General features: G+C 68.0%; 1 protein-coding gene across 1 annotated transcript; it reads left to right on the top strand.

Moving 5' to 3' along the window:
* Nucleotides 1-3,885: 3,885 nt before the first annotated feature.
* On the top strand, nt 3,886-26,118 carry PFKL (phosphofructokinase, liver type). Its single transcript, XM_036238115.1, has 22 exons — nt 3,886-4,017; nt 8,941-9,014; nt 11,614-11,691; nt 13,703-13,892; nt 14,487-14,652; nt 15,091-15,135; nt 15,326-15,434; nt 16,035-16,130; nt 16,572-16,664; nt 18,231-18,356; nt 19,150-19,214; nt 19,506-19,569; nt 20,821-20,967; nt 21,299-21,369; nt 21,811-21,898; nt 22,159-22,311; nt 23,625-23,789; nt 24,162-24,223; nt 24,422-24,533; nt 25,092-25,191; nt 25,301-25,406; nt 25,652-26,118. Exons 1-22 carry the CDS (start codon nt 3,933-3,935, stop codon nt 25,797-25,799), a joined length of 2,343 nt encoding a protein of 780 aa, XP_036094008.1. The 5' UTR covers nt 3,886-3,932; the 3' UTR covers nt 25,800-26,118.
* The last annotated feature ends 220 nt before the right edge of the window (nt 26,119-26,338 follow it).

The raw sequence follows: 26,338 nt of genomic DNA, 5'->3' as shown, positions 1-26,338 counted from the left end.
AGGGGCACTCACCGTAGTGGAGAGGCGCCCGTGAGCAGGAGCCCACAGGGGGGCCTCGCTCCGCTGGTCCTGGAGCGAGCGCTGTGGCCGCCACCCCGGCCTTCACCCCCACGTCCTGCCTCAGTCCCACCCCGGCCCACCGCGTCCTGCCCCGCCCCCCCCCCCAAGGGCCATGCGCGCTCCGCCCGGGGCCTGTGCACGGCGCCCGCTGCGTGGAGCCCCTCCCTCGCGCTGCTCAGCGCTTTCTCGTCGTTGAGTGCTCAGCTCCCCGGCCACCTCCTCGTTCACGCCCTCACTCAGTCGTTTCTCCAAGAAACCTTCACTGCGGACCTCGGACCTCGTATATGCCGAGTCCCGTGGGGGGATATCCGGTTGGGGGGACAGGTCACACACAGGAGGACGGTGGCCTCAGGCAGGGTAAGGAACTATGAAGCAGGAGGCAGGACAGGCCTGCGGGCGGAGTGTGGGGGGGGGCGGTGGCGGGCGGAGTGTGCTGGGCGGGGGGGCCAGTGGCGGGCGGAGTGTGTTGGGGGACCCGCAGGCCGCGGTGGGCAGTGCTGTCCCTCACTGTCCCCCAGAAGCCAGCCTCTGCTCTGATCGACTTCCTTCCTAGTTGTGTCTGTCACCCCCTGAGAATGGCAGCTGGCGACCTGGGGACCCTGTCTAGTTCTCAGCGATGTCCTCGGGCCTGGTGCCGCTGCCGAGTCAGTGTCAGTGGACAGGGATGTCAAGGCTGTCACCCCCTCACCCCACGGGGACCCACAGTGGACCACCCGGATGGGAGTCAGACCTGGGAGGGAGGCCAGCGGCCACAGGCCCCTGCGTGCTGGGCAGCAGAGCTCGGACGGGTGTGCTGACTCGGGACGTGGCTTTCGTCCCCGGCCAGGGAGGCCCAGGCAGGGAGCAATATACGGGGTTCGGTCAGCTCCCTCGGCCCCTCCGGAGACCCTGCGAGCCTCTGTGGCTGCCCCATTCGGGGTGAGGCGGGGACGGCAGGCCACCTAGGGCAGCTCCTGCTCAGGGTCTGGTCGGCTCCCAGCAGCTGGGGTGAGTGGCCCAGGCTCCTGGGTGGATCGTCGGTTCCAACGCTGGCAGGTGTGCATGAGCGCGTGGGCAGCTGGGCCCCGAGGCGGGCAGCGGTGGGAGGGACAGCCGTGGGACATCTGTGGATGCGCCTGAGTGTCCCAGCTCGGAGGCTGGGCTCTGGACGGGAAAGACACCGAGAGGGGCAGGACTAGGGAGAGGCTCGGGACGCAGCGTCCACGCACAGGCGGCCCGGGCCCGCCCACGCAGAGCGGGGCCGCAGTCCAGCAAGCCCCTGCCTGCCTAGCTGAGGGCCGTCCCTTCCCCACAGATCCCGGCGCCTGCCCCCACCCCAGGGACGAAGTGGGACCGGATGAGGTTCGCAGAGGCTGGGGGGGCGGCATGGTGGGGACCGCGGCTGACCAAGGAGCGGCACAAAGAGTGGCGGCAGGCGGCCCGCGCCGAAGGGCGTGGCTCGCCCACGGCAGAACGCTGCCTGTGGGGACCCTCCCGCTTCATTCAGCTCTGGACAAGAGGCAGGAGATCCTTGAAACTGAACACCCTAAAAGGACAAGGCCCTAGGTTTCCCCAGAACACCACCCAGCAAGCTCACCAGCAGCAAAGGCTCAGGGCCTGCAAGTCCCTGTCACGGGCAGAGCCACTCCCCGACGTCTATGACCTGCCCACGCCATGGCCTGCTGACCACACCGTCCCCAGAAGGCCCAGCTGGTGGCTTTAAAACAAGCCGCACATTCTCTGATGCTGGTCTCTCCGGGTGGAGCTTTGTCCCGTGCCCCTTGGGCTGGGCTGCACTCGGCAACTCGCTTCTCGTGGGCCGTGTGCTGCCGTGCCACGTGGGCCTCCTGAGTCTAGGTCACCGAAAGCATCGCGGCTTCCCCCTCGGACGGACAGCTCTGGGGGGAGCCGGCGGCCCTGTCCTGGGGACTCTCCTGCAGCACCGCCGCCCGTGAGAAGCTGAGCACCACTGACAGCCACATGAGGGCGCCATCCCAGAAGCCGCTGCTCCGGCCCAGTGGGGACGGCGGCTGGACCTTGCCCGCAGCCTCTGCCGAGGTCCTGACCGGGAGCGCAGCCAAAGCCCTGGGCCCCAGGGACCCTGACGTAAAGCGTGCTTTTTGCTGCTCCGGGCCTCTGAGTCTCAGGGCACGTTCTCCACAGCCACGGGTCTCCCGTGCTGTTGGCCATGCCCAGAGGTTGTCGTCCCCTCGGGGAGGACATGCGGCCCCGTCCAGCGGTGGCCACGCCAGAGGTCTCTCCTTGCCAGGGGACATCGTGTTTGCCACTGAGCTTTCACAGCGGAACCGCGGGTGTTTAAGAATGCACGCAGGCGCACACACGCGGGAGCCAAGGACGCGCCCCGCGCCCCGTGCCCGCCAGCCTGGACGTGGCGCTCGCGCCTCCTCACGTCCGCGCACTTCGGTTACATGGTTAAGTGTGTTCCGAGGTCACGCCCCCCAGTGCCTGGGTCCCCCTCCCTCCCCCTGCCAACCCCTTCCCTCCACTCTTTCCCAATATTTCACAAGATGCAATGTTACTTTTTTCCAGAGAAAAATAGAAACCTTTTTTTCCTGGCCCTCTTTATCATTATTAGTATAAATCGCTATTGATAAGAACACTTCACCTTCACGTGAGATCTGCCCTCACAGCAGGGCTTTGGCGGACACTGCAGAGTTACTGACCGCAGGCGCTGTGCCGGCCAGCAGGCGCCAGGACGCGGTCACCTTCTAGCACTGAAACCCTGCCCCCGCTGCCTCATACCTCCCGCTCCCTCTCCCCAACAGGGCGGTAATTTTAAGTAAACTTCTTATCGGAACATAACACGTGTAAAGAAAAAGGCACGAAGGATAGGCGATCAGCTTGCCGAACTGTCATACAGCAAGCACACCTGTGTCACCACTCAGCTGGCAATGTGACCCCTGCCTCCCACCCTGAGCCTCCTGGTGGCTGGCTGGGCCTTCCCACTGGCAGCCCTGGCTCAGCCCCTGGTGTGGACGCCTTTCCTCACGCTTGCTTTGGTTCTGAGGACTCTCCCACCAGCGGCCAGGCTCCCTTAGGACCAGGGCTGAGCATTGTGCTGACCACGCTGGGTCCCTCCTGGGCTGGGGGGACGCCCAGCTCAGCAGAAGGGTTCCATCGCTCAGCCTGACCCCCCCACGCCCTTCCCCCCACACTGCCTGGCATACAAGAGTTTTCCAAGGGTCCAGCAAAGATTTACTGAAGTAATAAATTAATAAAATAATAAAATGTATAAAAGTAATAAGTTAATACACAAATGAGCCTGGCGTCCCCTTAACCCCATTGGGCATCTTAACCAGAGGCCGACTCTCGGTGGACCCTCACCCTCTGCTAAAGCTCGAAGAAATGGGCAGGAGGACTCGAGGCTCCTGTAATGAACTTGGAAAACAACGTAAAAGTCGTCCCAGGCCTAGAATTACAAATTCTGCGTGTGTCTTTGGCAATCTGACCTGGCTTTGAGGTTAAGTAAGGGCTCCTAAGTCCTCCCGAAGCTCACCAGGGTGGATTAAGGCGCTTGGGCGATTACGTGACGCAGAAACTCAAAACTGCCGGCCACGGCCAGCCACGGTCGCAGATTCCCACCCGAAGGGTACTGGCCCTGTGCTGTCGCGGGTTCAGGAGCCTGGTGCACGCGCGGGGACTCGGGGACTCCAGGGACAGCCACGGACCCTGCCGGAACGAGGGCGCTGGACCCCCCCTTGGCCGCCGCCCCACACCCGCGGCCGCCCCACCGGCGTGGGCAGCAGTGACCTCACACCGGGGCGGCGCCGGCGCGGGGCGGGGCGGGGCGGGGCGGCGCGGGGCGGGGGCGGGACCGGCGGCAGCGCGCCGCGCGGGCGGAGAGCGAGCGAGCGGCCCGTTTCGGCGCCACCATGGCCACCGTGGACCTGGAGAAGCTGCGGATGTCCGGGGCCGGCAAGGCCATCGGCGTGCTGACCAGCGGCGGCGACGCGCAAGGTGGGCAGGGCGCGGGGCCCGTCGCCGGGGATGGGCGCCCACCTGTCCCCGGGACCCTCGGCGCGCGTCTGCCATCCTCGGCAAGGGGCAGGGGTCGCGCGGCCAGCAACTCCCTCCGCCTGCGCGGCGCCGCCGGTCCCCTTCTTGTCCCCATCCTCCCCGTCCCGTCCCCAGACCCTGCCCGACGCGCTGTCGCCCGCGTACGTGCAGCACGCCACGGCCTCCGCGCCCCGCCCGCGCGCGCCCGCGGGGGGTGTGTCCGCGCGCTGACGGCGGCGGCCGGGGCGCTGCGCGCGGGGCAGGCGCGGGACTGCCCGCTGTCCCCGCTCTGCTTCCTGCGCCCCTTCTCCGTGTCACGTGTCAAGCGCCCTGTTTCTCGGTGGCCGCGCTGAGCTGGGCAGGTCCCCGCAGATCCAGAGGGCCGTGCTCTTCCTGGTTCTGAAAGCCGACCGCCCGGGAGCACTGTGCTGACCCCAGCCGTGGCCTCCAGCTTGGCTCTGGCCGGCTCACCCCTCCCCTCCTCTTCCGTCCATCCTGGCTGGCAGAGGTGAGGGTGGCAGACCCCATCCAGGACAGCCCCTCCGTCCCCTTTCAGGCCTGGTGGGGAGGAGGCTGCCTTGGGGAGGTTCCCTGTCTGGGGCTCGGGGTGTTCAGACCTGTCCTTTCTCAAGGAGGGTTGGGGGGCTTCCTGGTGCCCTGCCCAGGGCTCTGCAGCAGGGGATAGAGGCGGCAGGTGCCATGCCCGCGGGCGGGTTCCACCCCTCCCCGGCAGCCTGGTCTCCTCCTGACCACTGCTCTCCAGTGTCTCTCACCTGGGGCCACCAGCTTGGCACGTGTCACGCTCGGCCGTATTTCTACACCCTGAATCCCAGGAAGGACCTTAAGTGGACCAGGAAGCAGGATGGGAGGGACGGAGCCAGCACCCTCAGGCCACACAGCTGGGCCCACCTCCCTCCAGATGGGAGCCGAACACCTCCCCTCCCAGCCTCAGGCCCCCGACGCCCCTCCCTCCGCCCCCCCACGTGCCCAGGAACCGAAGCGGCTTCCTGACAGGAAGGCAGAGAGAATCAGCCTCCGCCTGTGTCCCCGCCTGCCAGGGCCCCTCCTGCCGGTCAGGCCGAGCCCTCGGGGCCTGGCCCCGCTGCCAGTCGTGCCCTGCGGCGCATCTCCTCTCCGTCCCCTCTTGGCCAGAGCACTTGAAGCCTGCAGCTCCCTAGGCCAGTGAATGGGCATGAGCGGGGCTGGGGTCAGCGGCTTGGAGGGGCAGCCTCCTCCTGTGGGAGTAGACCTTGGGGAAGGCCACACCCTGAGAGGCCAGTGGGGCCCCGACTCCGTGGCTCCTGCGGGCTTCTGCCTGTGCAGTGGGGACAGCAGCACGGAGGGGCTCGGGCAGATACATGCACGCACGTAGGTCGGGGCGCAAAGGCCGGGGGGCGGCATGCTCCCGCCCTCTCCCGGCACAGGTGGAGCAGAGGATGGGGCCTTAGCGAGTGTCCCCACCACACCAGAGCTTGGCAGCCTCAGCTGTGCTCCTGCACATGACGTGGTAGCCGTGGTTTCCGGCTGGGGCTGCACACAGGGGTACCGCACAGACTCCCCCAGTTTAGGGCTGGGCCGAGGCGGCAGGAAGACGCAGGGCCGGCTGGAGTAATGGGAGGATGGGGCCTCTGCTCTGCGAGTCCTGGGACCTGCCGGCAGGTGCGCCCCCAGCCACCGCTGTTCCCGCGGGCCGGCTCCAGGCCCGGGCGCTCAGGTTGCCTTCCGGGCCCCCAGGTCCTTCTAAATAGAGGCTGATTTCGCCAGGCCCTCCCATGTCTGCCTCCCCGCCCGGGTGACCCGTGTGGGCCCCCCGCCGGGTCTGCGCCCGGCTGACGGCAGCCGGGGCGATGGGAACCCTGAGCTCTCTCCCCAGATGCTGCCGCCTGCCTTTGCTGGGGGTGTGCAAAGCAGCCAAGCTCCTGGAGGGCGGGGCCAGACCAAGATCCTGGCAGGGCTGGCGTTGTCCAGCTCTGTGACTTGACCCAAGCACCTCCCTTGGGCCTCAGTTTCCCCTTCTGCAAACGGGAGAGAGGCCAAGATAGGCTACCTGGCAGGTTCCTTCCAGCCGGCCTGGAAGTGGCATCCTCCGCCAGCCTCCGCCAGCTCAGGGCCTCTCCCTGCCTGCTCGCTGCAGGAAGTGTCAGCGAGCAGAGGGACCCACAGCTGTTTAAAGACCTCCGAGCACTTTGTGCAAAAGTAGCTACGCTCGTGAAACAGCCTGGCCCGCCCGCCGGCCCTCCCTCCGTCCCGCCGTGGGCGCCCCCCACCAGCCCCTAAATGACACAGGCAGGACCTGCCTTTTCCTGGTGGATGAGCAGGACAGTGACGATGACACCCCACGTTTGCAGGCGTGGATCTAGCTCCCCGACCGCCCTCCCCACCCCGTCAGGTCCCAGCCGGGCTCCGTGTCATCTCGGCCACCACCCGGTACATTCTGTCTTCCTGGGAGCTGAGTGTGACCCGTCAGCTCCAGATGTGGGTTTGGTTGCGTCCTGGGTTTCCTCCGGCAGGAGGTCATGGGGTGTCCCCCCCTGGCGTCAGAGGGCCGAGGGGCCTGGGCCCCCCGCAGCTGGTGGATGCAGCTGCTCTCCTGCCCACCCCTCCGACCCGGCCCAGGGTTGATTTCGAGGAAGAAGAACAGATTGAAGGGCCATTAAAAAGGCCTTTGGAAGCAGCAGCCCACGCGGAAACCCACGCCCTCAGCCAGCCGTCACCATGGCCCCCGGCTCCCCGTCGCCATGGCACCCGGCTCCCCTGCTGAAAGTCCAGGGTCTCCTTTGAACGTGGCCAGCCATGTGCTCCCCTCCCAAGGGCTGAAAACATTGCTCTGCCTCTAGGGTCCCTTGACCCACCAGGCTGGCTAGTGAGGTGGCCGCGGCCGCAGTCAGGGTTGACCGAAGAGCCGTCGCTGGGGGTGGGAGGGCTGGGTCCCCAGGCCACTCTCCTCCCCTTCCCCCATGCACCCTGTCCCCTCTCTGTCCCCAGCTGCTAGCCTCCCTCTGCCTGCCAGAGGTGGGGCTCGGACCTTGAGCCTGCAGTGGGCCCAAAGCGGCCTCCCCGGTGAGCGCAGCTGTGGGAGGCGGACACCCGAGAGCACCCTCCTGGGCTGGCCAGGGCCAGCGAGGCCCCCGACTCCTCTGCCAGAACGGGGCCCAGCGGGGTGGGGCACGAGGGAGGGCAGGGAGCGCCCGCAGCAGCTGCCATCTGGGTCTGGGTGGGGGGTGGGGTAGGGGGTGGGAAGCCTGCAGGCCACGCCCTGACCTCGGGCTCCAGATCCAGGTTCCTGGGTGTGGGGTGCTCTGTGGGCTCCTGCCCCCAACGTTAGCCTCCGAAGTCTCAGTTCCTGCATTTGGGGGACACGAGACTCACGAATCCTTTAGAAATGGGGCTCTCTGGCTAAGTCCGGCGTGGAAGCCACGAGTGTGTCCAGCTCGGGGCCCACAGGCCTCTGCGCTCTGCCCGCCCTCGTGTCTGGGTGGCCCTGCCCCAGGAGCCCCTGGCCATCGGGCAGCTGGAGTCTCGGCTGCGGGCAGGGACAGGGCGGCTCGCTGTGCCTGAGGAGGAGTTGGGGTGCACTCATCTGCTGGGGCCCCGGCAGGTCCCTGCCCTCGCTCTGGGACCTGGGCTTCTCTCCTGTGGAGCAGGGCGAGTGCCACCGCCCACCCGGTCCCGTGGGGGGCTGCCCGCGGGGTCTTCCCGAGGCCGTGCAGCCCTCCATGTGTCCCCTGAGACCTGCTCGCTCCCCCTGGGGCCGGCCTTCCAGGTTGGGACCGGGCAAGCCATGTGTAAGCAGGGTAGGGGTCACAAATCTTCACACCGCGGTCATCCTGTGGACCGCACGTGCTGTGAAGGTCACTGGTGCTCCTGCAGGATGCCCACGCAATGGCACTGCCCACCTCCACCAGCCCGGGTCTGGGGAGGCTTCTGGGGCCGTGGCCACACTGGGCTCGCACTGGCCACAGGGGCACGGCCACAGGATGTGTGCGTGTGCCCTTGGCCGGGTGGGCGGGAGGGAGGCGGGGGCACCAGGGTCCTTGGGGAGACCCGGGACAGGTCTGATTTGGCCCTGGACCCAGTGTCAGAGGACAGGACGCTGGAAGGGTGGCCGTGGCTGTCATCCTTCCTCTCTGAGGACAGGGGTGTCCTGCCTGTGTGCTGAACCACAGTGTCTTTCGTGGCATGGACTCTCGGGAAGGAAGGTTTGGGGTCACTGTGGGGGCTGGGCCTGCCAGGGTGCCCATACGGGGACCACTGGCTGGGGGACCTCACCTGGCATCCTCCAGGCCCATGGCGGCTGCAGCCCCAGCCTCTTGGCTGTTGGGAGGCCTGTCCCCAGGTGAGGCCCCATTGCACTCTCAGAGCATGGCAAGGGAACCCCCCGGGGCCACGGCCGGTCTCCATGTCTCTTGGAGCCATCCGTGAGGGCTTCGCTCAGGTCGCACCTCGTGGAGGAGGCCTGGGATGGACACCTTTGCCCCCGTGGCTCTCTGAGCGGCCGAGAGGGAAGGGCTGAGGCTCCCCCGGCTGGGAGCACGCCGCCCTGCCGACCCTCCGGCCCCACGAATGTCCCTCCTTCCAGGAAGTGGACACCTCAAGTCCTAGGGGCCGTGGTCCCAGGGCAAGTGCACGGTGGGCAGAGGGTGCCCCTGTGCTGCCCCCCGGTCGGGGCCTGGAGCACAGCGGGGGGCGGGCTCTCGCCCGTGCCTGGTCCCCGCACTCAGGCCGAGTCGGGCCGGCGGTGTCTCTCCGGGGACAGCTGATTTCCGAATGGGCAGAAGCTGAAATGACTGGGCTCGCCCTGCGACCCGGGGCCGGGCCTGCCTGCTGGCTCGGTGCCCCCGCATCGGGGGGCCCGAGCCCGACCTCTACGCGTCTCCTCCGCAGGTATGAACGCCGCCGTCAGGGCCGTGACGCGCATGGGCATCTACGTGGGGGCCAAGGTCTTCCTGATCTACGAGGTGAGGCCGGCGGGGGGTGCGGCGCTGGAGGGAGGGGACATGGCCCCGTCCCGCAGTGGTCACTGGCGGCTGGTTGACCCGAGGCCCAGAGGGAGGGGAGGGGGACGTGGAGGCATGACGGCCATGGGCCGGGAGGGAGCTGGGCCCCTGCGCCGGGGTGTGGCCGAGGGGCCCCTCCGCCCCCGCCCGGGTCCCTGAGGGGTAGGCCATGTCCCTAGGGAGATAAGAGGGCGTGAAGCTGCCACTGTCCTCTGGGGCCTGGGACCTCAGCTCCCACCCAGTCTCCCTCCCACCGCCAGCCCCCAGCCCCACTGCGAACCGCCCACTAACCACCGCCAGCAGCCTCCTTGTGGCAACAGAGCGAGGTTGTTTTTGTTCCGGCCAAGCTCGTGCCCCCTCTGCCTCACCCAGCCCCGGGATCCGTGTCACATTGGGGGCTGACGTGCAGACGCACAGTCGCGTGCACGCGCACGCGCGCGCGCGCACACACACACCCCCGTGGCGGAATTCCTCCCTTGTCTTCTGGTTTTCTGGCTGGCTGTGTTACTTTGTTTTCAATTGTTAGGCAGAAAGTAGCGAAGCTCAGCCTCTCTGCCCTCCCCAGTGCCCGCCTCCTCTCCCGGGGGCTGTCCTTGTCCCTTGCCCTGGCCCCAGGTTGGGCTGGCCACACCCAGGCCTTGGCTGCAGGAACACAGAGTAGCAGTTTGTAGGCCCCTCCTGGGGCCAGGTCTCCTCATTGCTGAAGGGCAGGGTGGGCCTGTGCCCTGATACTGCTTTAGAACCTTCTGGAGGGCAGGGTGAGAGCCTCCAGGGAGTGCCAAGGGCCTCCAGACAGGGCAGGATGGGTCCGAGGCCTGCCTGAGGGAGTCCGGCTGTGACAGCTGCGTCCCTTCGCCTCCGGACCCTCGGTTTCTCCCTCCGTGGGGTGGGCATGCCAGGTCCTTGTCTAGGGCACAGGAGCTAAAACCGGGGTGCGCATTGAGCGCTTTTCTTAGCCGACTGGGAGGGGACAGCATCCGTTCACCCAGGAGCCCAAACTGGGCCTGAGGGCTCAGCCCACACAGGGAGAGCCCGCAGGGCGCCCGCCCGGGCCGGTCCTGGGCCCACCTCGGGTCCTGGCCTGGGAGCGGGGAGGGCGAAGGGGCGAGTGGGGAGAGGTGACGCAACGCGGGCAGAGGCGTTCTAGAAGGTTCCAAGGCTAGGAGAGGAGGGTTGTGTCCGTGAGGCTGACTCGCGCTGCTGACCGGCCTGGTAAGGGGCCCTGGGGCCTGCAGTAGGGCAGGGGCCGGGCGGGCACTGTGCCTGGGCTCCGTGCCCGATCCTGGCTTCCCGCGGCCCGAGATCGGCCTTTCTGCCGCTGCTCGCTCCGGGCAGTGCCTGCTGTGGGTTTCAGGCCGTTCTCCTGCTTTTCTGTGCAGGGATGGTGGCAGTCAGGCTGGCTTGTGTCCTCGTGGCCAAATCCCTGACCGAACCAGGAGGCGGGAGGGACACGGCCTGGTGTAAGCCGTTCAAGGTTGCTCCGTGGACTGGGGCCTCAGCGCTGCTGGGGCCCTGAGAACCTCCGCGTTCTGGTCCCCGCAGGGAGGCGCCTGCTCCCCCTGCCTGGGGAGGAGGTGGGGCAGTAGATGGCCAGGCCGAAGCGGCGGCTCATCCCCTGCTTCACCTGAGGACGGAGGGCCACACGGGGACCATGGCGGCGCGGCCACCAGTCACGAAATGCCCCCGTCCTCACCCAGACTACGTCCAGGGCTGCTAACGGGAAAGGGTGGCCGCGTTTGGAGCAGTCAGGACACCTGACCAGGTGCTTCTCAGAGACGCAGTCCAGACCGCTGGCGGCTTATGTCATAGGGGAGCAGCGTGTGGTCATCAGGGGGTTCAAGATACAGCCACCTGCAGGGGCCGACAGGCAGCCCCTGGGACGAGGACCGGCACAGCCCGGTGCTGTGGGCTGGAGCGCCCGGAAGCTGGGCCACGTGGCTGGTGGCCGAGGAGGTCACCGCAGGCACAGCGGTGCTGTGTGGCCGTGGCACTGATGGCCCCAGACTGGAGACCTCCCATGCGTCCGTCGTCAGTGCACGGATCACGAACTGGGGTGTGGGGTGCACAGTGGACTGCGGCACGGCAGCGAGCCCAGACTCGGCCGCACACGTGACGTGGGGCCTCGCAGACATGAGCTGCCATTTCCGCGTCTAAGCAGTGCCCGCAGGAGACAGGACAGCGGGTTCCCCGGGGAGGGGACGGACGGCCCCGCAGGGCAGAGGGCCGCTGGGAGCTGGGCTTCTGTTCGCGGTCTGGGCCCGGTGACCTGGCATGATTTTGAACACTTGGCAAGTGGCCACCTGTGGCAGGAGCACTCTGCCCTGCGAGTTACATTCAGTAACAAATGAACAGCCTCGCCAGCCTCGCACAGGCGTTCTGGAAGGCCCCGCTGGGCATCCTGGCCTCTCCCAGGACAGCCCGGCTTCATCGCCCGAGGCCCTGGGGTGCCGGGCCTGCTTCCTGCCGGACGGGGTCTTGGCCAGGGGCCAGCGCCTGCGCACAGACGCAGTGCTGTCCGGCTGCTGTGGATGCGTCTCACGCCCGTGCTCCTCGGTTCCAGGGCTATGAGGGTCTCGTGGAAGGAGGCGAGAACATCAAGCCCGCCAACTGGCTCAGCGTCTCCAACATCATCCAGCTGGTAAGGCCGCGGTGGTCCCTTCCTGCCCGTGAGCACGCGTGTGCGCGCACGAGCCGGAGAGATGCAGGCGCACGCACGGATGCGGGCACAGACAGACACTGGGCCCGGCTCCAGGGCGCCATGGGGTCGTGGAGTCGCGACGGCCCCCGACAGGGCCACCGCCAGAGTTCACGCTCTGGCGAGGGAGGAGCGGACACGGGAAAGACATGGCACAGCGTCCGACGGCCCCCCCACTCCTGCTCCCGGCTTCCACTTCATTGCCGCTCTCAGCCTCCCGCTGACCAAGGCCAGGGCCTCCCACCCGCTTACCGAGCGAGGCCACCTCGGTGGGCCAGGATCCCCGGGAGTGGGGGTCTTCAAACCATGTCTCTCTGGGGAGACCCTTTTCCTCCCATAGAGCTGGGATGGTGGTGTGGGCACCCGGAACCTGTTTGCCCCAGGCTGCCAGCTGACACCCAGCTTATTCAAGTGGCTAGTTGTCGTCATGAGCCATGAATGGGTCAGTGGGAGCAGGGGGCAGGCTGGCCTGGACCCCAGTGCCCGGAGTCGGTGCAGGTCTCGTCCAGGCATGGCCAACCCCCAGGGGGCCGCTAGCCTGGGGGATAGAGCAGATCTGCCGCCCAGTCCTGGTCAGGCCAGTGAGTGTGGACAAGCGGAAGGGGCCGGACAGCCACTGGGAGTCCCCACCCCTCGAGGCGCACTGTGGGGCAGCTGAGGAAGGGCTTGGGATGCCACCGGGCCGGCCCGTTTAAGCCTGGGGCCCCACCTAGCAAGTCTCAGGAGCAGCATGGGGCGGAGGGCGGGCACTTTGTTGGGGCCTGGCAGGCAGGCAGGTGTGTGTTGTGGGCGGGGTCCTCGGGAAAGCAAGGAGGGGCTGTGTGGATGTGGGCACTAGCTGCCGCAGCCATGTCCCCGTGAAGCTCAGAGCTCCGTGTCGGTGCCCAGCTGGTGGGCGTGTGTGTGTGCGTGTGCGTGTGTGTAGGTGTGTGAGTGCATGTGTATTTGCATGTATGAGCATGTGTATGTGCGCATATGTGTTTGTGTGTGAGCGTGTAGGTATGTATTGAGTGAGCGTGTGAGTACATGTATATGTGTGTGTGTATGTGTGTGAGTGTGTGTATATGTATGTGTGCCCGTTAGTGTGAGTGTATGTATCTTTGTATATGTGGAGGTTTTTGCATGTGAGCATGTGTGAAGGTGTGCATATATGTGTGTGAGCATTGAGTATGTGTGTCTCTGAGCATGTGTATGTGTTTGTGTGTATGAGTGTGTCTGAGTGTGCGTTTGTGTTTATGTGTATTTGTGTGTGCATGTGAGCATGTGTGGCTGTATGTGTGCATGAGTGTGTATGCATGTGTGAGCATGTGTGAGTGTGCATGTGTGTCATGCATGTGTTTGTGTGTTTGTGTGCATGGACGTGTTTGCGTGTGAGCATGTGTGACTGCATGTATGAGCATGTGTGTATGTGTGTGAGCATGTGAGTGTGTGTATGTGTTTGTGTATGTGTGAGTTTGTGTGTATGTGTGTGAGTATGTGTGAATGTGTGTGTGTTTTTGTGTATGAGCATGTGAGTATGTGTGAATGTGCGTGTATTTGTGTGTATGAGCATGTGAGTGTGTGTATGTGTGCGTGTGTGTGTGTGTGAGCATGTGAGTGTGTGTATGTGTTTGTGTATGTGTGAGTTTGTGTGTATGTGTGTGAGTATGTGTGAATGTGTGTGTGTTTTTGTGTATGAGCATGTGTGTGTGTATGTGTGCGTGTGTGTTTGTGGGTGTGAGAGAGAGAGAGAGCAGCGCCTGCTCGTCCATCGCGAGGCCCCCGGGCCTGAAGGGTGGACGTCCTCCTCATCGCAGTGAGGAGAGACGCACAGGGAGGCGGGTCCCCTGCCCAGGCCTCGGGAGGAGGCCCTGGACTCTGCTTCTCAGCTCCGCGGGGTCCACTAGTCCCCTCCAGCGTCCCCGCAGGGCCCTCGGCTGCCTCGTTGGCCAAGGCCCCGGCGTCCTCTGCACAGGGCGGCACCGTCATCGGCAGCGCCCGCTGCAAGGCCTTCACCACGCGGGAGGGACGCCTGGCAGCGGCCTACAACCTGGTGCAGCGCGGCATCACCAACCTGTGCGTCATCGGCGGGGACGGCAGCCTCACGGGCGCCAACATCTTCCGCAGCGAATGGGGCAGTTTGCTGGAGGAGCTCGTGAAGGAAGGTGGGTCAGCGCGGAGCCCGGCACGGAGGGTGCGGGGCCGGCTGAGGGTGGGGGCGCCAGGCCACGGCACCTGCCTGCCGCTGCCAGGCGGCGGGGACAGGCGGGATCACCGGGCCTGGCCCAGCCTAGCCTGGGGTGGAGGGCACCCGGGGCAGCTGCACCGGTCTTGCTGCTCGTGGGGTCCGTGCATGAGCACCCGCCTCCGGCCCGGCGCCAGGGTCCCCGGGCACGGTGGGCGGCAGTCCCAGGCTGACTCCTCCACTCCGCGTGGACTGGTCTCGTGTGTCGTTGATTCTCGGAGCGTGTGGGTTACAGACTCTGTCACGGTTTGAAGAAGCGTAGTACGTAAAACTGACTAACACCTGAGACCAAGTTGGAACGTTGGCGAGTGACCCTTGAACTTGGGTTCTGGGCTGCTCGGGCCGGACTGGAAATGAGGGGCATGGTAGCTCCCTAAAACCACCGCGGAGGCCCGGTCCAGGGGCGTGGCCAGAGGGCGTGGCCCAGCCTGGCGTGGGGCGGAGGAGCGGCTGGGCCCAGGGCCGGGGGCGTGGCCGGGGCGTGGCCAGCGGGCCTGAGCGCACCGCCCCTCAGGCAGGGTCTCGGAGAGCACGGCGCAGACCTACTCCCACCTGAACATCGCGGGGCTGGTGGGCTCCATTGACAACGACTTTTGCGGCACTGACATGACCATCGGCACTGACTCGGCCCTGCACCGCATCATGGAGGTCATCGACGCCATCACCACCACCGCGCAGAGGTGAGTGAGGCCCACGGCCCTGCCGCCTGGCCAGCCAGGCCTGCAGGCCGGCAAGCTGGAGTCCTGTTCTGGCGAGGGGCGAGGCTGCCCGTCTGCGGGTCAGTGATGGCGGGTCCGGGAGGGCAGCCTTTGAGCCCCTGGCCAGGGACGACCAGGCCAGGGCAAGGTGAACGGCCTTCAGCCCGAGGAGCAGAGGTCAGTGGAGACCAGGCGCAGGACTGGTGAGGAGCCCGAGGCCGTGTTTCGCTCAGTCCCTCGGCCGCCCTGGGAATGAGGAATGCCTGCCCTTCTGCTGCTCCTGTGTCCACCGGGTCGCCAGGGCGCCCATGGGTGTGGGAAGTGTGGCACCACCCCTGTGGCTCTCGGGGGGCTGCTTCCGCCGGCTCGTGGGGCCATGAGGCTCAGTGCTGACGCCTCCGGCCCGTTCTCTGTCTGCAGCCACCAGAGGACCTTCGTGCTGGAGGTGATGGGGCGGCACTGCGGGTAAGGGGGCTGCCCGGTCGGCTGGGGGGGGCAGGGCTGCAGGGGAGCAGGAGCCGGGCGTGGAGTCCCCGGGGCACCCGGCTCCAGGCAGGCTCACCTCCCCGGGGCTGGGAGCCATCTCTGCGGCAGGGAGGGTGGGAGGCGAGGCTCAGAGGGACCCAGGGCCTGAGCAGGTGGACCTGCCCCCCAGGTACCTGGCGCTGGTGTCCGCCCTGGCCTCGGGGGCCGACTGGCTGTTCATCCCCGAGGCGCCCCCCGAGGACGGCTGGGAGAACTTCATGTGCGAGAGGCTCGGCGAGGTGAGTGGGAAGCGCCTTCCCGCAGGGGTCCCGCTGTGCAGAGGCAGCTGTCCCCAGGACGGTGCCCCCAGGGCCGCGTGGCCAGCTCTGAGGGGGTCCTCATCCTCACTCTGGTTTCACAGCGTCTGTGGGCGTCCCCCTGGGGGTGGCACCCAGGCCTGGCAGGAGCGCTCTGACCCTGTTTCCCCGCCGAGGCTCTGCAGACAGGCTGTGGGGTGTCCCGGGGCTCTGGGGCATTGCAGACCCCGCAGTGTGCTGGGTCCTTGGGGAAGTGAAGGCGTGGATAGCACTTTAAAAGCCCCGAGAGCGTTCCGTGTGCACTCTGGTCCCACCCCACTGATGTAGGGCCACTGTGTGGGTCCCTTAGGTGCCACCTCTGATCCGCCCTCAGCCCTCGGGGTGGGGGGCTTGCCCCAGGGGCTCAGGAAGCCCTGTCTCGGGTTAGCTGCGGGCAGGACTGACTGCCACTGCGGCCTTTGGGGTTCCTCCGTCCCCATCCCAGCCCCCAGTTCCGGGGAGGCTATGAGAGGGCTGGCGGGTGGTGGCTGAGTCCAAGGGTAGTTTTGGCCAGGCAGCTGAGCGCAGGCGTCTCTGACCCAGACCCGGAGCCGAGGGTCCCGGCTGAACATCATCATCATCGCCGAGGGCGCCATCGACCGCAGCGGACGGCCCATCTCCTCCCGCTACGTGAAGGACGTGAGTGTGAGGGGCCCCCAAGAGGCCTGGTGACGCGGGAGGGGTGGGGGTGGAGCCTTGGGGGCTCCCCTTTATCTCAGTCCCCAAGTGCTCTTGCTGGGACCCCTCTCCCCATGGGCAGGAGGCTCCTGGAGGGCTTCCTCACCCTCAGTGACAGCCAGAGATGTGGGGTGCACACACTGGGGCTGAGGTGTGCCCCACATCTGTAGGGAGGCCCCCTCCCTCTGCAGGGCCTGGCCTGCCCGGGAACTGCACACTCACACACTCACATGCCATGAGCGTACACCCTGGGCTGGCTCTGTGGGGCCCTGGGAGCTGACGCCCCAGATCCCTGCAGCAGGGCGTGGGGGGTGAGGCCCAGGGCTGGGGGCCTGTGGAGAGGCGGGACAGTGGGGCCGGGCGGCAAACGCGAGGACCGCCTTACTCTCCCCCGATGGGCAGCTGGTGGTGCAGAGACTGGGCTTCGACACCCGCGTGACGGTGCTGGGCCACGTGCAGCGGGGAGGGACCCCCTCAGCCTTCGACCGCATCCTGGTAGGTGCCGGGTGCGCGCGAGGGGCGGGGAGGGACCCCCTCGGCCTTCGACCGCATCCTGGTAGGTGCCGGGTGCGCGCGAGGGGCGGGGAGGGACCCCCTCGGCCTTCGACCACATCCCGGTAGGTGCCGGGTGCGCGTGAGGGGCAGGGAGGGACCCCCTCGGCCTTCGACCACATCCTGGTAGGTGCCGGGTGCGCGCGAGGGGCGGGGAGGGACCCCCTCGGCGTTTGACCGCATCCCAGAAGGTGCCGGGTGTGTGCGAGGGGCGAGCATGCGAGCCTCTGCGTGGCCCCTGGCTCTCCCACGGCCGGGAGTGGGGGGGGCGGGGGCGGAGCCAGGCGCGGGGGGGCGGGGCATGTCGGATGCTGGCCTGAGTGCGCCACCGGCGTCCTGACTACGGCGTCCTGACTACTGCCGGGTTCAGAGGCAGAGTCTGGGGCCAGGGAGGGCCCCGTGGGTGGCAGCGTGCCTACACGTGAGGGCTGGTCGCTGGGCGGGGCTTGAAACCGCCTGGGCCACGGCGCTGGCAGGAGGCCGGTGACATGCCCAGGCCCTCGGCGACCCACAGCTGCGCGCAGCACTGAGCCCCTCCTGGGCGGTCTCGGTCCGTGGTCTCCTCAGCCCCACGCCACAGCGGGGATACGGCTGGCCTGGGCCCTTGGTGGTCTGGCCAGGCGCCTCTGCACCCTTCGTGAGGCCTCAGGTGCCCTCGGGAGGGGCCTGGGGCATCGGGCACAAGCATAGTCGTCCTCCAGGCCTAGGCAGCAGAGAGGTGCTGGGGTGGCTCTGGGGGCTCCCCGCCCTACAGCGCCTGCCGGTTTCGTGGGCGCTGGCAGAAGGCACGAGATCCCTGGGTTGGAGACTGAGAACAGTTTGTAACTCGTGGCCAGAGTGGCAGCATTCCATGCCGGTCCCCAAGTCCAGTTCCCACGGGATGACTTCCACCCACACAGTGTGTCCCGTCGCAGGGGACCCATCTTCCCTAATGAGCACGGTGCTCCCAAGGGGGCAGGAACGTCCCTCCAAGGCCGTTCCCGATACAGACCTGAGCAGCAGGTGCTTTGCTCCCGGGCTGTGCAGATGGCCGGAGACCCAGGGGGCACTGTCTGTGGGTGCAGCGGGGGGCAGGGGGCCAGCCTGCAGTCCCTCACTGAGCAGGGCACGGTGCCTTGGGTCCCTAAATGCTGCAGCTGGCCCAGCCCAGCGGGCCAAGTCTGTCATTTGCACACACATCAGGAAAGGAGCCCCGATAGAGAAACCTTGTTATAGCAGAAGGAACCCCAGAAGCCACTTACAACCCTCGCCCTTCCCGTGTCAGGCCGAGTGACCATGGGCAGGTCGTGTCGCTGCAGCCAGAGGCTGCACCGTCCTGGCAGGACAGCACGCAGCCCCGTGACGTGGTGCCGGGAGGGGCCGTGGTGAATCGTGATCACATTGTGTGGCTGTTTCTGGTGCCGCTCGATCTAGATGCTTGTGTGTGCACGTGCGTGTGTGGGCGCAGGCGTGCATGCGCGGTGAGGGGTGGGCTGAGCCGCCCTGAGCCCCGCCCCTCCCACCCGGCAGAGCAGCAAGATGGGCATGGAGGCGGTGATGGCGCTGCTGGAGGCCACGCCCGACACCCCGGCCTGCGTGGTCAGCCTGTCCGGGAACCAGTCCGTGCGGCTGCCCCTCATGGAGTGTGTGCAGGTGGTGAGTATGTGGCCCCGCCTCCCGAGGGCAGTGCTCTGGGCCTTTGTGGCTCTCCCCTCCCCCCAGGCTCCCAGGCCCCCCCACTCTGGGCAGGCCCCGCCCCCAGTCCCGGCTCCTGCGTTTGGGGGAGCAGGCAGCAGCTGCATTGCCACCTCCTGTCCCGGCCGTCTGGGTTCGTTGCTCCCCCTGTGCCCCGGCTGGCCTCAGGGTATCTGAAGCCTGCGGCCCTCCAGGTGGGGGGGTGAACACGTCCCCAAGGTGGACCCACCTTGCACACTGGGGGGCGGGGCGCATCTGGGGCGAAGGTGGGAGGGAGGAGGAGTGGGTGAGCTCTGGCAGACGGTGTGGGGACATTTGGTGTGGGCAGAGCAGGGGCCACAGGAAGGGGGCGTGGGAGGTGAGGGCCCCGAGGCTGAGAGGCTGGGTACGGGACGCTGGCCCCGATCCGCAGGTTTGGGGGCCCCGCGCCGGGCGGGGAGTGGGCATGTGGATGCTTCTCTTGGAAGAATTCCCCGCTGTGATGTCGCTGGCCGTGCTGCTGGGCGGGCTGGGCATCGGCTGTGGTCCAGGGGCCAGATAGGCCTCGATCGGGCTCCGGGGGCTGAGGACGAGCGAGGAGGGCCAGGGAGGGCCCAGTGGCCAGGCCAGTGGGCCCCACGCAGTCTCCGTCAGCCCTCCTGGCTGCCGGCCGTGGCAGTGACCGCTGCCCCGCAGTCTGGGACAGGTCCGCCGCATCAGGTGGCGGCGGTGTGTGCCGCAGACCCCCCCAAGTCTGCGCTCTGTTTTCTTTAAGACGAAGGAGGTGCAGAAGGCCATGGACGAGAAGAGGTTCGACGAGGCCATCCAGCTCCGCGGCAGGTGAGGGCCTCGCGGGCTCGTGGTCTGCGGCCGACTCCCGAGCCCCTGGCACCCGGCCGTGCCCCCGACACGCAGAACGCACACACCTGCAGAGGTGGCGCCTGCACTCTGCTCACGCCCTCTTCCTGCGCGCGCGTGGCCAGGCCTCGCGTCCTCGAGGCGGGCCGCAGGCCGGCCATGGTGGGGACGGGAGCCGCCGACCCCAGGCAGGCTGGCTCAGCGGCGAGGGCGTCGGGTCACGTGGAGCCGCGTGGCCGTGGGCCCCCGACGCGTGGCTGGCTTCCGTTCCAGGAGCTTTGAGAACAACTGGAACATTTACAAGCTGCTCGCTCACCAGAAGGTCTCCAAGGAGAAGGTGAGGTGTGAGGGCGGTCACCTCGGCCTGCAGGGCCAGCCACGGGGCTGGGGTCTGCCTGGGGTCGGGCTCTGCCTGCTGCAGCCCCCCCAGGACGCAGGCAGCTCCGAGCAGGTCCAGCTGGGCCAGGACTGCCTGCTGCGGGGCTTCTGCATCGTGAGCAGAGGGCGAGGCTCGGCTTCTACCTGGCCAGCAGGCCCCAGGCAGCCAGCCAGCGTCTGGGCCGGGAGGTTATGGCGGCAGCTTGCTCGCCAGACAGTGTGGGACATAGAGTCAGGCTCACGATTTCACTCAAGGGTGAAGGGATCTGATGTTTGTGAACCATCCTGTGAACCGTCCCAAGACGACTAAGAACCTGGGGAGGTGGGCTGGCTTCAACATAAGCCTGACAGCAGGACTCGTTTCTGAAGCCCCAGGGGACAAGGGACAGGTCCCACCAAGGCAGTGCTGGACGGCGGGGTCCTGGAGCCCCGGCCACGGGGGTGGCCGGCGGAAAGCGGAGGCCGCCTCGCGGCAGAGGCTGGGGCTGGCCAGGCCCCGGGCTGCTGTCGCCGACGCCGACCCCGCTTCGAGGAGGCCCCCGCCGGTCGCCGCCTGCAGCATCACCGGGGCCGCCGAGGCAGGGGCAGCACCCGGCCAGCACGTCCCCTCCCGGGACCCACCGGGGTGTGACCGCCTCGGGGCAGCGGGGCTGGGTGACAGCCGCTGGTGCAGCCCAGGCCGCCGTGGCCAGGAGTGTGGGCCGGCCGGGACGGAGGACAGTGCGGGAGGCCCCGCACGCCGACCGCAGGTGGGGCGGCCGTGCTTCGGCCGCGCCAGGTCGAGTTAACCCTGGACGTGTCCCCTGCTGCCTACTCACTGTGGACACCAGGAGCTTTCGCCGGCAGTGCCCCCTGCCCCGCGTCTGTGCCTCCCGCCAAGGGCTTTGGGGCACTGGCCGCTGGCCTGCTTATGAGGGTGATGGCGAGGTTTCCAGGCAGCCTTGGACGCCAGCCTGAACCTGCCCTGTGCCCCGTGAGGGTGCTGGGCTCGGGGGGACCAAGCGCCGCTAATGCCCGTGGCCAGGCCGACGCCGTGGCCGAGTGGGGCCCGCCCCGCCGCCTGCCCGCACTCTGCCAGGAGCTCGTGGCGTCCCGGGGTTTGTCAGTCCCGGGAGCCGGGCGGGCGTGGGAGGCTGGCTGTCGCTGGCTTCCGTCGTCAGCGGCCCCGCAGCCCTGTGTTCACACGCTGTCTCTGTCCCCTTCCCCGAAGACCGGCTTCTCCTTGGCCGTCCTGAACGTGGGCGCCCCGGCGGCCGGCATGAACGCGGCCGTGCGCTCGGCTGTGCGCACGGGCATCTCGCACGGCCACACCGTCTACGTCGTGCACGACGGCTTCGAGGGCTTGGCCAAGGGTCAGGTAGGTGTGCGGGGGTGGGGCGCATGGGGCGCTGGCTGTTCACAACCCACCCCCAGTTTCCCCTGGACACGTGGGGCCTCCGGTGCACCAGCGCGGGGCGGCCAGTCCAGTCCACGAGGACGACGGGTCAGAGGAGGAGGGAGAGGGGCTGGGTCCACCCTGGCTGTGCCCAGCCCAGGCCCTGAGCCCCGCCTTGACCTGCGGCTGGGCGGCCACTGCTGGCACGGCGTCTGTGCCCCTGAGGGCATGCTGTCCCTGAGCGCAGGGCCGGCGCCTCGGGAGTGGGCCGGGGCCTTGGCCGGCTCCCTGAAGCGGTGCCTCCTCCCTGCAGGTGCAAGAAGTGAGCTGGCACGACGTGGCCGGCTGGCTGGGGCGCGGCGGCTCCATGCTGGGGACCAAGCGGTGAGCGGCCGGCCGCTGGCCGCCACGGGCAGCCGAGTGGGAGGTGCCGACTGCGGCTCGGCCGAGGAGCCGCCAGGGGAAGCCAGCCCCGACTCTGCGCCCTGGGGCTCGCTGGCCGGGCTCGCCTGCGGTCACCTGGGTGGGAGGCGCTGCTCTGCGGCCCCACGCCTGCGGGGAGCTCGCAGCCAGGCCGCAGGGCCGAGGGGCTCCCCAGTCGCCTGGCCAACGGCCGGTGAGGGTGGTGAGCGGGTGCCGGGCCCCCACAATGGCCTCCGTACGCCCGGGGCCTCGAGCCTCCACTTCCGCCTCTCACCAAGAATCGCAGCCCCACGGGGCCTGCGCCCTGAGGTGAGGGGCAGGTCGGGGCAGCGTGGACGTGTGTGCTGCCGTCCTGTGGTCTGTGTGGACGCTGAGTGTCCGTCTGACTGTCTCCCGCTGCAGGACTCTGCCCAAGGGCTACATGGAGAAAATCGTGGAGAACATCCGTAACTACAACATCCACGCCCTGCTGGTCGTCGGGGGCTTCGAGGTGAGGCTGCGCCCTCTGCCCAGGCCCCCCGGAGACCCCGCCCGCCCTCGGGACAGTGGCGTCGGTGTTGGGAGGGTTCGCCTTCTCCTGAGGGCTTCGCAGCTCACGGGGGAGCTGGCGACCGGGCGCTTGTGGGGAGGCAGAGGGGTCCGGGCAGGGGGTGGCCTCCCGCCTGGGCATGGGGACCGCAGAGCTCCGGGCAGGCCACGCCTTCCCGTCCCGGCAGCCCAGCCCCTCGGGGCCCTGCGCCCCGCCCGCAGGCCTACGAGGGGGTGCTGCAGCTGGTGGAGGCGCGGGGCTGCTTCGAGGAGCTGTGCGTTGTCATGTGCGTGATCCCGGCCACCATCAGCAACAACGTGCCGGGCACCGACTTCAGCCTGGGCTCAGACACCGCCGTCAACGCCGCCATGGAGGTAGGGTGCCGGGGCCCTGCCGCCCCCTCGGGCTGCGTGCAGCGGGGGCGGGGCGGCGCGGCGCGCCCCAGGAGGCCTGGGTGGCTGCCCTGAGGCCTTACGGACGCTCGGCGGGGTGTGGCTCGGGGGTCACAGGGCATGAGCGTGAAGGTCAGGGCTGAGCCCGCTGCACTGTGCTACTGTAGAGGCGTGGACGACAGGCCACGGTTCTGTTCAGTGACGTGGCCGCACGTGGGTCTGTGGGAACCGAGGCCACCGGCTGGGACGCGGAGGGTGGGCAGGGGCCCAGGAGAGCCCTGTGGTGGTCCCAGCCGTCCACCTCGGCTTCCCAGAGGGGTCCCCATCCCCAAGGTGGCCCCAGCGGGGGCTCCGTGGGGCCCTGCTCACTGTGCCCCCCGCCCTCAAGGCCTCTCCCAGCCCTGCCTTCGCCCCACAGGGCTCCGCTCCATGGGGGATCGGAGGCTGGAAGGGCTGTGCTGAACCCCAGCAGGTTCTGGCTGTCATTAGAGAAAGAAAACAGGATTGAGATAGGAGACCCCCCGCCCACCCGATCTCCCCACCCAGAGCCCCGATCCTGCGGGGCTTTGAGTCCCCGCCCCACCTGCCCGGCTGTGGGTCGCCTCCGGCCCCGCGAGCCTTCATGCCTCCCCCCCACCCGCGCCACCCCGGCCCGTGACCTTCGCCCCGGGCGGGAAGGACGTTTCTGTTTCGATTCACCACTCTGACTTCCTAGCGGTTGGCTCTCCTGTGCGTGTATCGCCCATTTCTGGTTTTCTTTAAAATGTCTTTGTCTATCACCTGCCCGTTTTTCTCTCGGTGGATTTTCTTTTTTTATTTGCAAGTGCTCGTCACACGTGCAGGACGGTGACCCTTTGGCCAAGGCGGCGGGGTTCCCGCCTCCTCGCTGCTCGTCTGTCGTCCGGGGCTGAACCTCCTGGCCCAGGCCCCAGTCACCCACTTCCCCGCTTCATTTCCCTTTTTCAATTCTCCGGGTAATGTCACAACGGCCTTTCGAAACCGTTGGTCGTTAGCGGCTACAGAGCAGCTACCGCGCGAGTCCCCGCCCGCTTGCCGACATCTACCTACAGTGGCAGCAGTGACCTTCCCGGGCTGCGGACGAGAGGTGGAGGGCCAGCGCCAGGGACGTCCTCTCAGCGGGGACCTGGCCTCCCCCCGCCCCCCGGGGCAGAATCGCCCGGTCAGGGGTCCCGTGGCCTGCGGAGCCCCGGGCACGTGGGGCCTGGGACCGCCCCTGCCTCAGAGCGGGTCCCCGTGGCCCACCGGGGCGGGCCCTGACCACCCCGGTCCCACAGAGCTGTGACCGCATCAAGCAGTCGGCCTCGGGGACCAAGCGCCGGGTGTTCGTTGTGGAGACCATGGGCGGCTACTGCGGCTACCTGGCCACCGTGACCGGCATCGCCGTGGGCGCTGACGCCGCCTACATCTTCGAGGACCCTTTCAACATCCAGGACCTCAAGGTGAGCTGAGCCCTCAGCCTCCTCCCGTCAGAGGCCACATGGGTCCCCAGCTAAGACACGCGAGAACCGGCCCGGCACGGGGCTGGGCCAAGCGGGCTGGGGGCTCCCTGCCTGTGAGGGGACCTGGCCCATGACCCCTGCACCCCTTCCCCTGCAGCCCCCCACCCTACGTCCACCTTGTGGCTTCCATGGCCTCATGGTCCAGCTGCCACCTCTGGACCCTCTTGCCAGCCCCCCGTCCCCCTGGGTCATAGCGACCCTGCCTGCCAGTTAGTCTGGAATGGTCCTCCCTGGGCAGCCTGCCTTCGGCGGGGTGGGGGGGCAGTGCTGGCCGCTGCCCTGCCCCGCCTCACCGTGTCCCTCGCCCCTCAGGCCAACGTGGAGCACATGACTGAGAAGATGCAGACGGAGATCCAGAGGGGCCTGGTGCTTCGGTGAGGCCCAGTGGCCTTGCCCCTGGCGGGGGACGGTCTGTCCAAGCCACGGTTGGGGCTTCGGGAAAGAGCGTGGGGGCCTTGGAGACTGGGGGGCGGTTGGCGTTCCGAGGGCCTGTGGCCTGGCCCCGGGGCTCGGCATCAGGGGTGGCCGGAGCCAGCTCCCGCCCAGCCCGGGTCCCTGGTTGCGCTCCCCAGGAATGAGAAGTGTCACGAGCACTACACCACGGAGTTTCTGTACAACCTGTACTCCTCCGAGGGCAAGGGCGTCTTCGACTGCAGGACCAACGTCCTGGGCCACCTGCAGCAGGTACGGCGTGGGCGGCGTGGGTGCTGGTCGGTGGCCCCTTGGCCCTGCCGCCGTCTCTGTAGTTGGGCCGAGGGTGCAGAGGAACACGGCAGGGTGAGGACCTCACGCTCACAGCCCAGCCAGTGCCCACGGCCCCCGCCCCTCACCTGGCACAGGGCACAGGGCAGGACAGGACACCAGGCTCCTGCCTGCTGAGGCCTCCCCGCTGGGAAGGGGCGGGGCCTGCAGGGAACTGGATCTGTGGGGTCTCCCAGCCTGATGTGAGGACCAGGGACACCCAGAGGGCTCCCCTCCCCCACGGGGAGGCCCGCGCTCACTGGTGGGGGGACCTGCCTGTTGGATGCATGGGTCCACGCGGGCCACCCCATGGCGACCCAATACCTGGCCTCTGGAAGTGGCTTTTGTGCCAGATTAGGGGTGGAGAGAGGGGCGGGGTGCTGCAGGCAGAGGGTGGGGTGTCAGAAGCTGCCTGGAGGACTGCCCTGGGCTCCCAGCAGGGCCGAAGTTGGGGACTCCGGGGCGGGCATGCAGACCAGACCTTGGCCTCACTGTCCCCAGGGCGGGGCTCCTACCCCCTTCGACCGGAACTATGGGACCAAGCTGGGGGTGAAGGCCATGCTCTGGATGTCCGAGAAGCTCCAGGCGGTCTATCGCAATGGTACGTGGGGGTGGTGGCCCCGCCCACGGCCACGGCCCCGCCCGCCCCCGCCCCCTGCGAGCGGAGTGGGCGTGGGGGCGGGGCCTGTAGCTCCTGCCTGTGTCCGCAGGGCGCGTGTTCGCCAACGCCCCCGACTCCGCCTGCGTGATCGGCCTGCGGAAGAAGGCGGTGGCCTTCAGCCCGGTCACCGAGCTCAAGAAGGACACTGACTTTGAGTGAGTCCCTGGGAAGCGAGGGTGGAGCGCGCGGTCCAGGCCTCCCCTGGCGGGTGTGCTGGGCCAGCCCCGAGTGCATGCGCCCGCCCTCTGGTCCCTGGTGGGTGTGCCGAGCCCGTCATGGGTGCGGGCCCAGGGCCGGGGACCCTGACACCACCGCCTGGGGCCACTCTTGTGTAGGGCCGGGAGGGGCGGGGCTCGGAGGAGGAGGAGGTGCCCCAACCGCCGCCCCGCCCACCCGGCAGGCACCGCATGCCCCGGGAGCAGTGGTGGCTGCACCTGCGGCTGATGCTGAAGATGCTGGCGCACTACCACGTCAGCATGGCCGACTACGTGTCCGGGGAGCTGGAGCACGTCACCCGCCGCACGCTGAGCGTGGACACGGGCTTCTGAGGCCGCCCAGCCCCCGCGCCCGGCTGCTGCAGCCTCCCGGCCCCAGCCCTGCTGCCCGCCGGACCCCCTCCAGGGCAGAGCGCCTGCCTTCTGCACTGGGGCACGTGGGGCGTCTGAGTCTGGACACCACCGCCTCGCGGCCCCCCACACGGCTGAGCCGCCCCCCGTGCTGGCCTCCACCCTCACCCTCACCAGCCCGTGGGGTGCATTGCCCGGGTCCCTGTGGGCCTCGCTGTGACCATGCCCCTGTGTGCACTGGCCACTCTGGCTGAGCAGAGCTTGTTACGTTTTCTAGAAGTAAAGTCACCCCGGCAGTGGAGCACTGTCAGTCTCTGGGAGCCAGGCCCATGGGGCCTTCTCGGGGTCTCCGGGGCAGCGCCGGGGACCCTAGGGCAGGCGGCTGGTCTGGGGGGGGGGAGGCAGCCAGACCTGCACTGCCACGTGTGGGCTGATGCACCACAAGGTTTGGGCAGCGCAGGGCCTCGCCCCGCAGCACAGCGGGCGCTGGTGCGGGGGACAAGCCGACCTGGCCCCCGAGC

This window comes from Rousettus aegyptiacus, unplaced genomic scaffold, assembly GCF_014176215.1.
Source record: "Rousettus aegyptiacus isolate mRouAeg1 unplaced genomic scaffold, mRouAeg1.p scaffold_m13_p_20, whole genome shotgun sequence".
NCBI lineage: Eukaryota > Metazoa > Chordata > Mammalia > Chiroptera > Pteropodidae > Rousettus > Rousettus aegyptiacus.
Note: the sequence above shows the minus strand (reverse complement) of the source record. Positions and strands in the feature narration are given on the sequence as shown.

Bases quoted from the DNA above. Each gene is read 5' to 3' on its own strand.
- PFKL (XM_036238115.1), top strand. From the start codon at position 3,933: ATGGCCACCGTGGACCTGGAGAAGCTGCGGATGTCCGGGGCCGGCAAG. The intron at 14,653-15,090 runs GTGAGTGAGGCC...CTCTGTCTGCAG, and splicing joins ATCACCACCACCGCGCAGAG to CCACCAGAGGACCTTCGTGC. The intron at 16,665-18,230 runs GTAGGTGCCGGG...CCCACCCGGCAG, and splicing joins CAGCCTTCGACCGCATCCTG to AGCAGCAAGATGGGCATGGA.